This window comes from Tachypleus tridentatus, chromosome 3 (assembly GCF_004210375.1).
Source record: "Tachypleus tridentatus isolate NWPU-2018 chromosome 3, ASM421037v1, whole genome shotgun sequence".
NCBI lineage: Eukaryota > Metazoa > Arthropoda > Merostomata > Xiphosura > Limulidae > Tachypleus > Tachypleus tridentatus.
The window spans coordinates 31662615-31679416 of record NC_134827.1 but is presented as its reverse complement, the minus strand read 5'-3'; the positions used below and the strand labels follow the sequence as shown (position 1 = coordinate 31679416).

The 16802-nt window shown below is 35.3% G+C and overlaps 1 protein-coding gene across 6 annotated transcripts in view; it reads right to left on the bottom strand.

Moving 5' to 3' along the window:
* Positions 1–16802, bottom strand: part of LOC143246640 (uncharacterized) — a 105020-nt gene that overhangs the window by 22069 nt on the left and 66149 nt on the right. For 2 of the 6 annotated variants that reach the window (XM_076493693.1, XM_076493694.1), the window contains exon 1: positions 3996–4139. The exons of 2 other annotated variants lie outside the window; for them this stretch is intronic. In XM_076493693.1, the coding sequence (XP_076349808.1) occupies positions 3996–4040 (45 nt within the window). In that variant the 5' untranslated portion in view covers positions 4041–4139. Of the gene's footprint in view, positions 1–3995; positions 4140–16802 lie in introns of those variants that run through there. 2 more of the 6 variants (XM_076493690.1, XM_076493689.1) reach the window with 2 other exon arrangements.

Below are 16802 nucleotides of genomic sequence, written 5' to 3'. Positions count from 1 at the left end.
GAGTTGAGACGGCGACATATTGCGTCTGTAAGTTTACTATAAATACGAAAATATAAATACTATTTGTTTTTACAATACCCTGTTATTGCTTCTCTAGATATAACGTAATAATAACAAACATGGATAAAATATTCGCGTTCGAAACCAATTATTTCACCTTCTTTCATTAAATCAAATTACAGCCAAGTGAATTCTGCGGTTGACCTGGACTATATGGCACTTAGAGCTTACTTAACGCAATCTTCTCATGGCAAAACTTGTACTCAAGAAAGGAGATGTCTTGCGAAGAACACTTTACCAGATAAAAGTAAGAACACTTTCCAATTTACTACGTTTACTTTGGAAATTCCACAACACAGAGGTTCATGCGAGTTTTACTTGACTGATAAACATGGTATTAAAACGAAAACAAGTCATCTTCTATTAATATTTAAATGCACTCTCTTAATCGTAGTTAAAGTTACAGCTACTATTCAAGAATTACATTTAAGTAATTCAGAGATTAATATATGTAATAATAATAATAATAATATACAAACACTTTTTTAAACAACTATTTACTATGAAAAATACGAAGTAAAAACAAGATATAGTTGGATTGTTTGTTTTCTGAATTTCGCGCAAAGCTACACAAGGGCTATCTGCGCTGGCCGTCCCTAATTTAGTAGTGCAAGACTAGAGGGAAGGCAGCTAGTCATCATCACCTACCGCCAACTCTTGGACTTCTCTTTTACCAACGAATAGTCGATTTGGCCGTCACATTATAACGCCCACACGGCTTAAAGGGAGAGCATGTTTGGTGCGACGAGGATTCGAACCTGCGACCCTCAGATTACGAATCGAACAGCTTAACCTATCTGGCCATACCGGGCTTAAGATAGTTGAAATTGAGTTCAGTCTACTAAATGTTTTTCAGGCAGGGGTTTCCCAGTGTATCACAAAATTTTCAGTCGTAAAAATGTTGTACAGTTGAAACTTCACTTATACAAGTAAGTTCAAGTAGATACACATAAAAATATATATTTAAGATTATAAAATTCCATTCCGGAGTTGATAAATACCTATATTTACTAGAATATTATTGGTATTTTGAAGCATTTCTTACTCGGCTTGAAAGTGCACGAGGTGCAATAAGGCGTTATGTATTGAATAATGAAATTAAAACACAGCTATGCAGTTGAGAAAAACAAATATTTAAGAAAATCAATGTTTTCTGATATAAATATATTAGATACCGTACTTCGAACTCACTAAAAAATTCAAAATTCAAATATGTACAAGTTTCAAATACGAATTATTTGTCCTTACAGATAAGACCAAAGTTATATTAATACCTCGGTGCGAGCAACCAATTTACGTATATGCGAAATTCAGCGAGATACGAACGTGATTCGACTCGATCCTGTTACTGTTTCCTTTAGAATAATTCTGCTTTCTTAAACCTTTCCGATTTCAGGGATGTGCATTTGAAATAGGTTCAGAAGTTAATTTTTACTATCTTTACCTAAAGATGACTATTTAGCTTCTTAAAAGCAAGAGCTCCTATCAGAATGAAAGGTTAAACGTAATACGATACGAATCGAGATCAGTAATATTTGGTTATTTGAATAAATTCAGTTGCCCTTTTTACGATTTTTATAAAACTTAATTAAAAATTTAATTCGAGACGAATGAAAGTTCAACTATTTCTGTATATGAAAAAAACGAACATTTAATGTAATTGTTAGGTGTTTATTTTCAAGCAGTTTCTATTAACTTCGCTGGAATTAAAGAAAGGTTATAGGTTAGGTTTCCACGGGTCATAGTTTAGAATTTTAACTCACCCAGTTTGCTTAGAGAATGCAAACCTTCATACTTAATAAGAGCTGCCATTGGCCAGGACTGATGTTTTTCATGTTTAGGGCTAACAAACTTTTGTAGTAAGAGTGGCTTTGACCATAACAGTTTTGTTTTCAGGTTTATGGCTAGCACATTTTTGTAAAAAGTTCACAATGGCCATAAAGGTTTAGGGTTTAAACTGATTGTTTGGAATTAAGCACAAAGGGCTATCTGTGCTCTGCCCACCTTGGGTTTCGAAACCTGGTTTTTAGCACTGTGAGTCCACGGACATACCGCTGTACCACGGGAGGAAAGACTCAGGTTTAGGATTTCTTTCTTTGTTTTTTTAATTTCACCCAAAGCTACACAACGGCAGCTAGTAATCAACACCCACCGTCAACTCTTGGGCTACTCTTTTACCAACGAGTAGTGAAATTGACCATCACATTAGAACGCCCACAGGACTGAAAGGGCGAGCATGTTTGGTGCGACAGGGATTCGAACCCGGGACCCTCGAATTACGAGTCAAGCGTCTTAACCACCTGGCCATGCCGGGCCCAGTTTTATGCGACAATAGCTGTACAAAATTAGAAACTTATGTGAAAATATCTGCTGAACGTTAGAATTTTTTTCAAATGAAAATACACAAGAACGTTCGATACTCTTTCTTTGCGCGAATTTTAGATATTGAAAGTTAGAAAATATTTGACTAAATCAAAAATATGAATCAAGAAACACAATGTTTAACTTTATCATCACACAAATGTGTACCAAAATTGTTGAAATGTTCACAAAAAACATGTGAGTACCTATAAATCCATTGTTTCGATTAAATATTTTAACAGTATAGTATAGTGTATTTCCTTACACCACAGTCACATCTGGCTATCTGTTGAGTCCACCGGTATGGCATAGTTCATATTCGCGCAGCTAGTTCCACATATATCAGAGGCTTAAAGTTACGAAAAATCGAGCTAATATTAAGACATTTTACTCCCGAGAAAACACAAATACGTTATAAAAATAATGATCAAGGAAAGATACATCTCGAAATATGATGCGTTGTGATCATTTATCTTCAGGATAGAAGACGAAAAATGATCATTAGCTCTGTTGTCGCTAGCTATAAAGTTATACGTGGAATCTCTAAGTAAGGAGGAATAAAAAAAAACAGAAAACGGAGAAAGAAGTAAACCTAATAGAAAGCTCTTATCCTAAAAGCAGAGTACAATTAATGGCAAGAGGTCATTTCTAGTATTCTCATATCGATATATAGGTGTTTACACACGCTGCACGTGTAAATTTTAAGACTTTCTTGTGTGTGTTTTCTTATAGCAAAGCTACATCAGACTATCTGCTGAGCCCACCGAGGGAATCGAACCCCTCATTTTAGTGTTATAAATCCGTAGAGTTACCGCTGTACAAGCGGGGATTAATACTTTCTTGATTTAAGGCGGAGAACACGTGTGGTTATTTTCTTCCTTATACAACAAGTATTACTTAAATGCTCTCTATCGTTTTACAAATAATAATGTTTGAAATAGTTTGATGCCAAAGGTGGGGCTAAAAGCGGTGAATTCGTTTACGTTTTGAAATAAACAAATCTCAGGGATGTCTTGTAGAGAACTGTGGAGAACGTGGACACTTAAATAGCCAACTGAAAACGACATGGTTTAGAAAATAATTATAATCTTCCTTTGCAGCATCTGTTATAATAAAACTGATTTTTTGGTTATCTCATGATTGCGCGCGCACCTTGTTACGTAATTGTGCATACACGTACACTTTATTTTACTGGATATCAACAACGTGTTATAAGATTATCAAAACTTTCAAAAAAAGGTCCTATTGTTAAGTCCAGGAATAGCATTAAATTTATTTATTGATAGTATTAAATAAGGTACAGTATAGCCTAAAATAAACTAAAACAAAAGGAGTACAAAAGTTATTGTTAATTTACCCAATTATCAAATATATGCCATACGTTATTAAGGCTTAACTAATGTTAGGCCTACGACAAGTGGGCTTATGAGATTTCGGCGTTTGGGATTTGAATTACTATATTATTATAGAGATCTGGTGCATCAAGAAGTATAATAAATATACTAATTTGACTGAAAACATAGCTAAACCAACTTATTGAAACTTTTTCAATAAGTGAAAAATAAATCCCATACCTTGACCAGCCGAGAACTAGAACCTCGAGGCATATTAGTTCTCATTAGTAGACTGGTTCGTTGATCAGGTTTGTTTAGTTCTGTTTATTGTTTAGCAGAATGATCCACATTTACCATTAAGAGTGCCCTCCAAATCACGTATATCTACATCTGATTTTAACCTTTATAAGTTTCCAGCTTTTCTGCTCAGCCACTAGAGGAGATGGTTATAAGGGGCCTTATGTAAAATACATTATATGAAACGACAAAAATGCAAAATTATTTTCCCTAAAAAGCTGCTGATTAATTTTAACCAGTCTTGTAGCGATGAATAACTATTCCGTTGATAATTATAACCCGAACCAGCCGTAAATATGAATCCCTATAATTGTACTTTCTGCCGATGCAGAATGTTTTTGATTTTCTAATGTTCTTTAAATAGTCACGTCACAAGAGAAGATGTTTTAGTCCATGGTGTGAGATGTTCTCTTGAAGTTCTTACAAGTGATGAAGTCTCTACCTATTCAGTTGTAACGCACATTATTATGGGGAACGCCGTCTGTAGGAGACAGAGGAATGCATCCTAAAATCAAAGAATGAGTAATAACTGGATCCGGCTAATTTTGTTGTTTTCAAACAATCAGACACAAATGTATGCATAAGTATTACTTACATGTTTCCTCATTGAGTCGACCCTGGTGATCCAGTTGTAAATACGTTATAAATTAGCTTTTGATACGCGCGGTTGGAGCACATATGACCCACTGTGTAGCTTTGAACAAATATTTTCAAATGGATTTGTTTTAGTATGTATGTGTATATAACACAAACGCACCGTGTTACCTCAGTAAATTATATGTTTTTACTTGCACTATATTAAATGAGAAACAATATACCTGAAAAAAAAAATCATACTAGTTCTAAATCCACACTGCCAAAACAGCTTCACAAGAAGACACACCGCAGGTTCCAGTCATGGTGCTATAGATGGCACCATTGTCGTCAATATGTATAAGGCTGCTAATGATGTATTATAAAAACGGCTGATATTGGTATTAGAACCTTAATTAAAATAAAGTACAGAACAACGTTTAGATCTTCTTCGTTAACCTGAAGATGATCTAAAAAGGTCGAAACGTTGTTAAATATTTTATTTCAATTAAAGTTTTAATACCCATATCACCCGTCTTTAGAATACATTTTTACTTCAAGTTGGTTTCTTGTCACCTTTCATGACTATCAATGAATTCCACGACGCCATAGGTATCTTATGGTTATAAGATTTATATCTAGTTCAATCCTTCCACAATAGTAATATTCATATTGTGAAACTGTTAAACGATATCGAGTCAAAGGGCTCACTATTATGAAAGGATTCTTTAACATGGGGGAAAATATTAAAGCACAGTATTTGAGACGCCAAAATATTTTAGACTCATATTAGGCCTAAGAATACTTTGCGATAAAAGTGGAATTATTTCTTGGTACCATTAACAAGATAGTACTAAAGAATTGCAAGTTGACGATGACTCAGTTATTAAAGGTTCATAGAGTTGCAGCAATACCTTGTAATAAATAGCTGTTTGCATGGCAAGGATCAGTTAAAATTTCGGAATCAGAACAACGTTCTTGAATCAGTTGCATCTCTCTGTAGCGCCAATAGTACTGGAATACTTTAAAGTGGTTCTATTAATTGACTTATATGTACTTTAAATAAGACGCCTGTGGAAAATTCATCTAGAGGAGTAAAATAAAACATGTTCAGAAACTTTTTTAAAATAAAAATTACGATGTTGAGCAACAGCGAACAACCATCGCTATAAGAAATGACAAATGAAAAGGTTTTAAGATTGACACAGTAGTAGTTTGTCTTTAGAGACTTACAACGCTGGAAAAGGTTTCGATAACCCACGGTTGGCAGAGCAAAGATGGCATTTCGTAGTTTGCTTAAATACAAACATAATTTAACAACTGAATTAAGTGGTTACTAATTACTCAAAATTACTAATTTTGTCTTGTGCTTTCTGCTGTAGTTAGAACGAGAGTCTTAAGCCTTACTAAAAAGTCTTCAGTTGCTTTTTTTTTTTTTAGAAGGTAGCCAGCCGTCTTTATATGGCATCGTAGTATGTGGTAATTACTCTAGAACAGAGGAAATGAAGTTATATTTAATCACACAAATATAAATGACATCTCTTGATATTAACAACAAATGAAAGGAATGCATATTAAATGGAGGATTTCAACTAACTGGTTGGATATGACATTTCAATCTGATATTCCAGATCTCTTGACGGAAACTTAGGCTCACAAGTGGAAATAGTTTCTAATTAAGTACACGAAGTATGATTTATTTGGAAATGATTCAGTGGAAACATCAAAGAAGGGTGAGATCGTAGGAGCTGCGAGATTGCCTTCTATCTATAGTCTATGTGAATCGATGAATTTATCGACATTAGAGGTTTTTTGTACCTCAAGAAAAAATCTGTGTAGAAGACCATGGTCATCAACGTCCTGTTTGAGCATGGTATCCAAATAGGGAGAAATCTGTGGAAGACCATGCTGTTTGGACATGCTATCTAAGCAGGGAGAAATCTGTGGAAGACCATGGTCACCAACGTTCTGTTTGGACATGCTATATAGACAGGGATAAAGCTGTAAAAGACCATGGTCACCAACGTTTTGTTTGGACATGCTATATAGACAGGTAGAAATTTGTGGAAGACCATGGTCACTAACGTTCTGTTTGGAAATGCTATCTATGCAGGGAGAAATTTGTGGAAGACCACGGTCACATAAGCCCTGTCTAGACAGAATTATATGTAATTTGCAGATACTGTTATACTGACTCAACAAAGATCACATGACAACTGAAATCAACATATGGGTAATTGGAAGACTTCACTTTCAGGTGACGAGGCTAGGCTGATAAGTACATTAGGTAATTATTTTAATGATCTCGCACTGTATAAATTAGATGATATTCTGAAATAACTTGACCTTTAGTACTGAGGCAGAAACGTTCAGTCAAGGCAGTCAAACGTTGTTAAATTTCTTTGTGAGTCAATCAAAATCAAGATAATTCACGAAATGAATTCGTGACATATTTACTTAATTATTGGTTAAAATCTATTAGATTAACATTTCAATAAATACAAAACGTACTTGTAGTACCACGTTACAACAATGGTTCTTATGTCATATTGCTTAACAACAAAAGTATAACCTAATATTGTTTAGTTTTTCTACCGAAAGGTAAAGACAATATAACTGGAAAATTATTTGTTGATTTCTTAACTGAAAGTCTCCGTCGATTAAGGAGATTTATTTTTTCTATTAATAACAGAAAATAGTTTACTTCAGAAACGATTTAAGTTCAATATTCAATTGAAATTTTTAGTTTCATGATCAATTTTATGCACTTGGATCTAGGCAAGGTGATCCCACATTACGTCTTTACACGAGTTTTATTATACCAACATTCACTGCACTTATAAGGTTTCACAACTATTCCCCTCACGACCACCTTGCACCCCCTCACCAAAATTGCAGTGGGCAGAGAGTAATCGAACTGTTGTATCTGGATAAGTTCACTTTGGCTTCTATGACTCCTCCCATTTCAAGAAATCAAGTGTGACGTAACACACTCTAGCTTTTGTATTGGTTACATTAAACTTCTGCAAAAAAATCATCTTAAAAATATGGTCACCAACAAACTAAAACACGACCATAGTTTTTCTGAAGTGATATAGCTACAAAGGTATATATTTTTTATTGTAACACCTCCACAACTTTGTTTTTGAATTTCGTGCAAAGCTACACGAGGGCTATTTGCGCCAGCCGTCCCTAATTTAGCAGTGTAAGACTAAAGGGAAGACTCCTAGTCATCACCATCCACCGCCAACTACTCTTTTACCAACGAATAGTGAGATTCACCGTCACATTATAACGCTACCACGGCTGAAAGGGCGAGCATGTTTGGTGCGACTGGGATTCGAACCCGCGACTCTCGGATTACGAGTTGAGCGCTTTAACCACCTGGCCTTTGTTCATTCGTAATGCGTGTGCATATTCATAAAACTGGCTGATGCTGGGCTACTGATGTACATAAACAGAATTACAATGATGGCTGAAATCAAGGAAATTGATACGCCATGTTGAAAGTTACTAGAATCCTCTTCCTTTAGAATACATGTCCAGAACAACATATGCATATTCAGAACAGATTTAATTATATTTCTATAATTCGTATCTTTGCACATAACACTCAAGGAAAGATTTCAAGTTTCTTCGTTCCAGCAGTAATCTGTTATGGTGACTAGAGTTTGTTATTCACGACTCTGCATAACACAGCTAGTGTTGATATAATACCAAATGCGATAATAACAACCCTAGTTTCATTCTTCGCTACTTCTGTGTTAATATTTTCTATTTAGCAAGTTTTCAGTTTGACGTATATTTTGATTCGTTCAATTATCTTCTCAGCATTGAGGTTTTAATCAATAACTATTTTATTAGTGAAGATATAACCTAGCATAATGGCTCCATTGGACCTTGTATAAAAACTGTAATCTTTGGTATATCGACTGACAGCTGTTGTACAGCTGGATCTGTTAATCAGCTGAGCCTGTAGTACATCTGCTGGATCTGTTAATCAGCTGAGCCTGTGGTACATTTGCTGGATCTATTAATCAGCTAAGCCTGTGGTACATCTGCTGATAGCTGTGGGATCTAGTAAACCTGTGGTACATCTGCTGATAGCAGTGGGATCTGGTAAACCTGTGGTACATCTGCTGATAGCAGTGGGATCTGGTAAACCTGTGGTACCATCTATCTAGAACTAAATTCTGTCTTGATAAACAATTCTCGGATTTTGTCATACTCATAATTCTAAAAAACATTCATCGAATTTATGTTACTCCGAGTACGATAATTCAGCTGAATTGTTTAACTCAGTATATTTAATAATCTTTTACAAACCACGGCTACGGTGTGTTCGTAATTTTTATCAAATACGTTAATACAGTGAAGTCGAACTACGAACTAAAGGTTAGCTCATTAGCGATTACATTTTAGTATTAATTTCTTCTAGTAAAAAAAAGTCATTTTAACCGTTACTAACTCCGAGACACCAAATAACCACAATTCAGTAACTTACAGAAATGAAATTTCAAACTCGTGACTTGAGTATAACTGGTTAGTTAATTACAGTCACACCAGTATCGATTGGCTGTCTATCCATCGCTTATGCTGCTAATCTGCTGTAACTGACCAACATTCGATCCTGAGTTTTCTCAACATAAAGGCACTCGTCTAATGACTTACCCTTTGAGAATTGTAGCAATCAACCACACGCATGGTTTCAGGTGCAGTATCCATGTGTTGCTGACATCTACACTAGGTTGACTGACTGTGTTAGGCGGCCGTACATGCTGACATCTACACTAGGTTGACTGACTGTGTTAGGCGGCTGTGCATGCTGACATCTACACTAGGTTGACTGACTGTGTTACGCGGCTGTGCATGCTGACATCTACACTAGGTTTACTGACTGTGTTAGACGGCTGTACATGCTGACATCTACACTCGGTTGATTGACTGTGTTAGGCGGCTGTACATGTTGACATCTACACTCGGTTGATTGACTGTGTTAGGCGGCTGTACATGTTGACATCTACACTAGGTTGATTGACTGTGTTAGGCGGCTGTACATGTTGACATCTACACTAGGTTGATTGACTGTGTTAGGCGGCTGTACATGTTGACATCTACACTAGGTTGTTTGACTGTGTTACGCGAATATACATGTTGACATCTACACTAGGTTGTTTGACTGTGTTAGGCGGCTGTACATGCTGACATCTACACTAGGTTGATTGACTGTGTTAGGCGGCTGTACATGCTGACATCTACACTAGGTTGATTGACTGTGTTAGGCGGCTGTACATGCTGACATCTACACTAGGTTGATTGACTGTTAGGCGGCTGTACATGCTGACATCTACACTAGGTTGACTGACTGTTAGGCGGCTGTACATGTTGACATCTACACTAGGTTGATTGACTGTGTTAGGCGGCTGTACATGTTGACATCTACACTAGGTTGATTGACTGTGTTAGGTGGCTGTACGAGGAATGTTTTACATTTTGTTGTACTTGGTTCATGTACCAACATTCTCTTTTATTGTATTGTTTTTCTGCTCTAGCTTCACATGCTATTGTAAGTAGATCAATACTACAGTCTCCTATGACTCCTTCAATACCCGTGGTGAACTGTGCACAGATATCTCCTTGTGTGGCTCTGTGCTCGACTTCAGATAAACAAAACTTTATCAGTGGATAGTTTGATCAGGTGTTCATTGGTTCCTGACAGCTACCACGTGAGCCCAATAGGGTGCGCCTTCTGTCATTCTGTAGAAATGGCAGTTCCAATGCCCATACAACTCAGCACCTTCAGTGTTGTGTGTGCTGATATTACGAATGTATTGTTAACGTGGCTCAGCCCTAGCTTCAAACGGCTGGGTAGCGAATGATGGAGATAAAGGTGAGCCCATTGTTAGGACTTTTGTAAAATTTCTCAAACACTATTATTTAATTAATTGAAATACTAAATAAAATACATGCGAGCCCCATACGAGAAAAAGAAACGTAAAAGAAGAGTTCTATGTACACCTGACGGACAATACAGTTAATCAACCCTGAACAAAATTTGGATACCCCTTTTTGAAATAATAAAACAATTAGTTGTTGCATTTCCTAACAGAAGAGTGGAATGAACAGTGGTCCTTCTATCAAGAAGGTCATGGATACAATCCTGATTCCAAGTATTTTACTACCCTGGACTTCCCTCTAGACAGTAGTTAACTAGCCGCTGAAATGTAGAATATAAACCAGCTTAGTAATTAGAATTCTTTGTACCGTCCTGGTGGATAATAAACCGCCAGTCAAAGCCATTATTCTTGTTAGATCTTTGTCAAGGGAAGACAAACAGTGTACTATTTGTTGTTTGTTTTCGAATTTCGCGCAAAGTTATACAAGGGCTATTTGACTAGTCGTCTCTAATTTAGTAGTGACGGGGATTCGAACCCGTGACTCTCGAATTACGAATCGAGCGCCCTAACTACTTGGCTATGCCGGACCTGACTTAAAGGAAAATAGCTAGTCAGCACCTCTCGCCGCTAACTCTTGGGCTACTTATTTACCAAAGTAAAGTGGGATTTACCGTAACGTGATAGCGTCCTCTCAGTTGAAAGGGTGAATATATACGAACTCGGAATCTGCAGACTGCAAAAAGAACTCCATAACAAAGTCATAAGAGCAAATTTGATCAAGAAAATGAATCGAGTTTCTTGTCGAGTCGGAAAATCCGTAAAATAACGTACTTAAAACTTTAATTCATTTTATAAGTTCGAGCCACATTATTTATAGCTCCGACTATACATTGTTCAAAAATAATTTTGTAATGGTTTTTAAAGGCGAGAAACATAATTCAAACGTTTTGACCAAAACTGCTCAACTTCAATGACATTCATCTACATCCCTTGACACGGTACTTTTACCAAAAGATTGGCGAAACGGTAAGAAAGTACTGTACGGTGTCCAAGGATATGGCCTTTCAACTTTCATGTAGTAGAGCATGCGAGTGTGTTCTTGCAGCAAAGCCACATCGAGCTATCTGCTATGTTTACTGATAAGACTAGAGACCCTAAATTTAGTGTTGTAAATCGGAACACTTACCGTTCTTCTGTCGGGGGGGGGTCTTGTAATAGAAGCGCCACATTCGTCATGTCCGACTTCTAGTTGGTTCACTATAACTTCATGTAGTTGTTGCTTTTGTTGTTGTTTTGAATTAAGCACAAAGCTACACAATGGGCTACCTATGCTCTGCCCACTACGGGAATCGAAACCCGGATTTTAGCCAATTGGGGGAGGCGCTTTACGTACTTAGGAGCCACAGTACTTGAGTATTTGAGAAAGCTGCTGAATATCTCGTAAAGGATTTGTTCGTCTGTTATCAGCAGATCTCAGAAGCTTTTATCACGCTGTCGTTATAAGAATTCACGATCTGAAAGCAGTGTGTCAGTTTATTCACAATTTGATAGTCTTTGTTTAGTAGGTTTCAGGTGAAATCACAGATCTATGCTTTACATTTATACAAGTATATCGTCCAACGAAAGAAATAATATATGTGTATATAGAATTCGAATAAAGAGTATTATAAACCAGTAAGTACAGCAAGTGTTTGGTAAAACCACAAGATACTGGTAGTTCTAGAAAGTATTAATTTTGGTTTGTTTGAAATTTCGCGCAAAACTACTCGATGGCTATCTGCGCTAGCCGTCCCTAACGTAGCAGTGTAAGACTAGAGGGTTTGTTTGTTTGTTTGTTTTGGAATTTCGCACAAAGCTACTCGAGGGCTATCTGCGCTAGCCGTCCCTAATGTAGCAGTGTAAGACTAGAGGGAAGGCAGCAAGTCATAACCACCTACCGCCAACTGTTGGCCTACTCTTTTATCAACGAATAGTGGGATTGACCGTCACATTATAACGCCCCCTCAGCTGAAAGGGCGAGCATGTTTGGTGCGACGGGGATTCGAACCGGAAAGTATTAGGTAATCATCATGAAAAATGGTATATAATCAGTGGTGACGAGAAAACGAACTTTTAGAGAAAGATGTGTGTAGAAACGGTTCGGTGGGTTAAGAAAAATTTGTATGTAGAGGAGCGAATAACGTCTCGACCTTCTTCGGTCATCATCAGGTTCACAAAGAAAGAATTAACTGACCGATAGCTGACATGTTTGAAGGGGTTGTGTAACTGAGTGTAGGAATGTAGAAGGCGTGCTCAGATGTTTGAATATATTTATTTATATAGGTATAAAGGTGTTCCTTTGAATTGGTTTATTTTGGGCTTGAGTTGTTGTATAAGTAAGGCTTCTTTAAAACACTCAAATACTAAATAAAGAAACAAACATAAACAAACGCAAAATTAAAGAAGCCTTACTTATACAACAACTCAAGCTCAAAATAAACCAATAGAAAGGAGCACCTTTATACCTATATTTATATACGTATGTGTGTGTATATATATATATTCAAACATTAAGCATGCCCTCTACATTCCTACGCTTAGTTACACAAACCCCTTCAAACATGTGGTCAGCTACCGGTCAGTTACCTCTTTCTTTCTTTGTGAACGTGACAATGACCGAAGAAGGTCGAGACGTTGTTCGATCCTCTACATAAAATATTTTCTCAACCTAAACTGAGCCGTTTTTACATATATGATGGTATATACATCAAGGTTTTCATAAAGAAAAATAAACTACTAAATAGATGAGGGTTTATTATAGAACGATAATAAACTAGTAAATAGATAAGGGTTTATAACAGAACGATAATAAACTGGTAAACAGATCAGGGTTTATAACAGAACGATAATAAACTGGTAAACAGATCAGGGTTTATAACAGAACGATAATAAACTGGTAAACAGATCAGGTTTTATAACAGAACGATAATAAACTGGTAAACAGATCAGGGTTTATAACAGAACGATAATAAACTGGTAAACAGATCAGGGTTTATAACAGAACGATAATAAACTGGTAAACAGATCAGGGTTTATAACAGAACGATAATAAACTGGTAAACAGTTCAGGGTTTATAACAGAACGATAATAAACTGGTAAACAGATCAGAGTTTATAACAGAACGATAATAAACTGGTAAACAGATCAGGGTTTATAACAGAACGATAATAAACTGGTAAACAGATCAGGGTTTATAACAGAACGATAATAAACTGGTAAACAGATCAGGGTTTATAACAGAACGATAATAAACTGGTAAACAGATCAGGGTTTATTACAGAACGATAATAAACTGGTAAACAGATCAGGGTTTATTACAGAACAGTAAGAAACTAGTAAATAGATCAGGGTTTATTACAGAACAGTAAGAAACTAGTAAATAGATCAGGGTTTATTACAAAACGATAATAAACTAGTAAATAGATCAGGGTTTATTACAGAACAATAATAAACTAGTAAATAGATCAGGGTTTATTACAGAACAATAATAAACTAGTAAATAGATCAGGGTTTATTACAGAACAATAATAAACTAGTAAATAGATCAGGGTTTATTACAGAACAATAATAAACTAGTAAATAGATCAGGGTTTATTACAGAACAATAATAAACTAGTAAATAGATCAGGGTTTATTACAGAACGATAATAAACTAGTAAATAGATCAGGGTTTATTACAGAACGATAATAAACTGGTAAACAGATCAGGGTTTATTACAGAACGATAATAAACTGGTAAACAGATCAGGGTTTATTACAGAACAGTAAGAAACTAGTAAATAGATCAGGGTTTATTACAGAACAGTAAGAAACTAGTAAATAGATCAGGGTTTATTACAAAACGATAATAAACTAGTAAATAGATCAGGGTTTATTACAGAACAATAATAAACTAGTAAATAGATCAGGGTTTATTACAGAACAATAATAAACTAGTAAATAGATCAGGGTTTATTACAGAACAATAATAAACTAGTAAATAGATCAGGGTTTATTACAGAACAATAATAAACTAGTAAATAGATCAGGGTTTATTACAGAACAATAATAAACTAGTAAATAGATCAGGGTTTATTACAGAACAATAATAAACTAGTAAATAGATCAGGGTTTATTACAGAACAATAATAAACTAGTAAATAGATCAGGGTTTATTACAAAACGATAATAAACTAGTAAATAGATCAGGGTTTATTACAGAACAATAATAAACTAGTAAATAGATCAGGGTTTATTACAGAACAATAATAAACTAGTAAATAGATGAGGGTTTATTACAGAACAATAATAAACTAGTAAATAGATGAGGGTTTATTACAGAACAATAATAAACTGGTAAACAGATCAGGGTTTATAACGGAACGATAATAAACTGGTAAACAGATCAGGGTTTATAACGGAACGATAATAAACTGGTAAACAGATCAGGGTTTATAACGGAACGATAATAAACTGGTAAACAGATCAGGGTTTATAACGGAACGATAATAAACTGGTAAACAGATCAGGGTTTATAACGGAACGATAATAAACTGGTAAACAGATCAGGGTTTATAACGGAACGATAATAAACTGGTAAACAGATCAGGGTTTATAACGGAACGATAATAAACTGGTAAACAGATCAGGGTTTATAACGGAACGATAATAAACTGGTAAACAGATCAGGGTTTATAACGGAACGATAATAAACTGGTAAACAGATCAGGGTTTATAACGGAACGATAATAAACTGGTAAACAGATCAGGGTTTATAACGGAACGATAATAAACTGGTAAACAGATCAGGGTTTATAACGGAACGATAATAAACTGGTAAACAGATCAGGGTTTATAACGGAACGATAATAAACTGGTAAACAGATCAGGGTTTATAACGGAACGATAATAAACTGGTAAACAGATCAGGGTTTATAACGGAACGATAATAAACTGGTAAACAGATCAGGGTTTATAACGGAACGATAATAAACTGGTAAACAGATCAGGGTTTATAACAGAACGATAATAAACTAGTAAATAGATCAGGGTTTATTACAGAACAGTAATAAACTAGTAAATAGATCAGGGTTTATTACAGAACAGTAATAAACTAGTAAATAATCAGGGTTTATTACAAAACGATAATAAACTAGTGAATAGATCAGGGTTTATTACAAAACGATAATAAACTAGTGAATAGATCAGGGTTTATTACAAAACGATAATAAACTAGTGAATAGATCAGGGTTTATTACAAAACGATAATAAACTAGTAAATCAGGTTTTTCTTGAATAAACATTAACAAAAACTGTTAAGTATGTTATAGTCTTTGTAAATAACATCAAGAAATTGATAAAGTTTTAGTACATGTAATTAAATTACTTAGTATACTATGGTTTTAGTAAATAACATCAAAAACTGGCAAGTTTGTCAAGTTTTTAGTTTCTAAATTTAGTAACGTTGTGTAATTACTATTAAATTAACAATTTTAAAACTATAAAACGACTGCAAATTAACGAGTTTAAACAATCAGTTAGAGAAACTTGTAAGATTCTTTAACATCTATTGCTATGAAATAAGCTGTCGCTAGTCTTAGCAACAGAAAATGGAGGAATTTGAAGAGTGGAGTCAGCTTTGTGGATAAGATGAAATTTGCAAGTCAATATCCAACAAATTCATTTGTTAAAAATATAATTAAACAACGTCAGTCAGGTAAAATAATAAGTTAGGAAAATAGCAGATGTTATCTGAGGTAAGAATATTCAAGTGGTTTCTGGTATAACATTTAGTTTTGGGAAAAATCATTTTAGTGGTACCAGGAGGACTCTCTGATTCGCAGCAAGACGCAACTTCAAGTCGAAAACATCTCCAGACTTCTCAGGGTTTGTCTACAATCGAGTGACTGGAACTGTCATTTCTACAGAATTACAGGTGGCACCCTATTGGGCTCATGTAGGTTTATTGAACTGTATCAGCAACGCATGAATAACGTAACGCTTATGACATGTGTACATTATTACAATAATGCCATCATGTAAAAAAGATGGCATATATGCATTGTTGCAATAACGCTAAGATGTAACAAAACTGGCAGAAGTACGTTGTTGCAATAACGCCAAGATGTAACAAGGATGTTCGGATGGCATTTTGGACAATCCAGGTAAATGAAGGCAGTTAATTCTAGGAAAAACGACAAATAACTCCTCGATCTTTCTTTTTGTACTTATTACAAAAGACACTGCGGTCGGTCATACGTA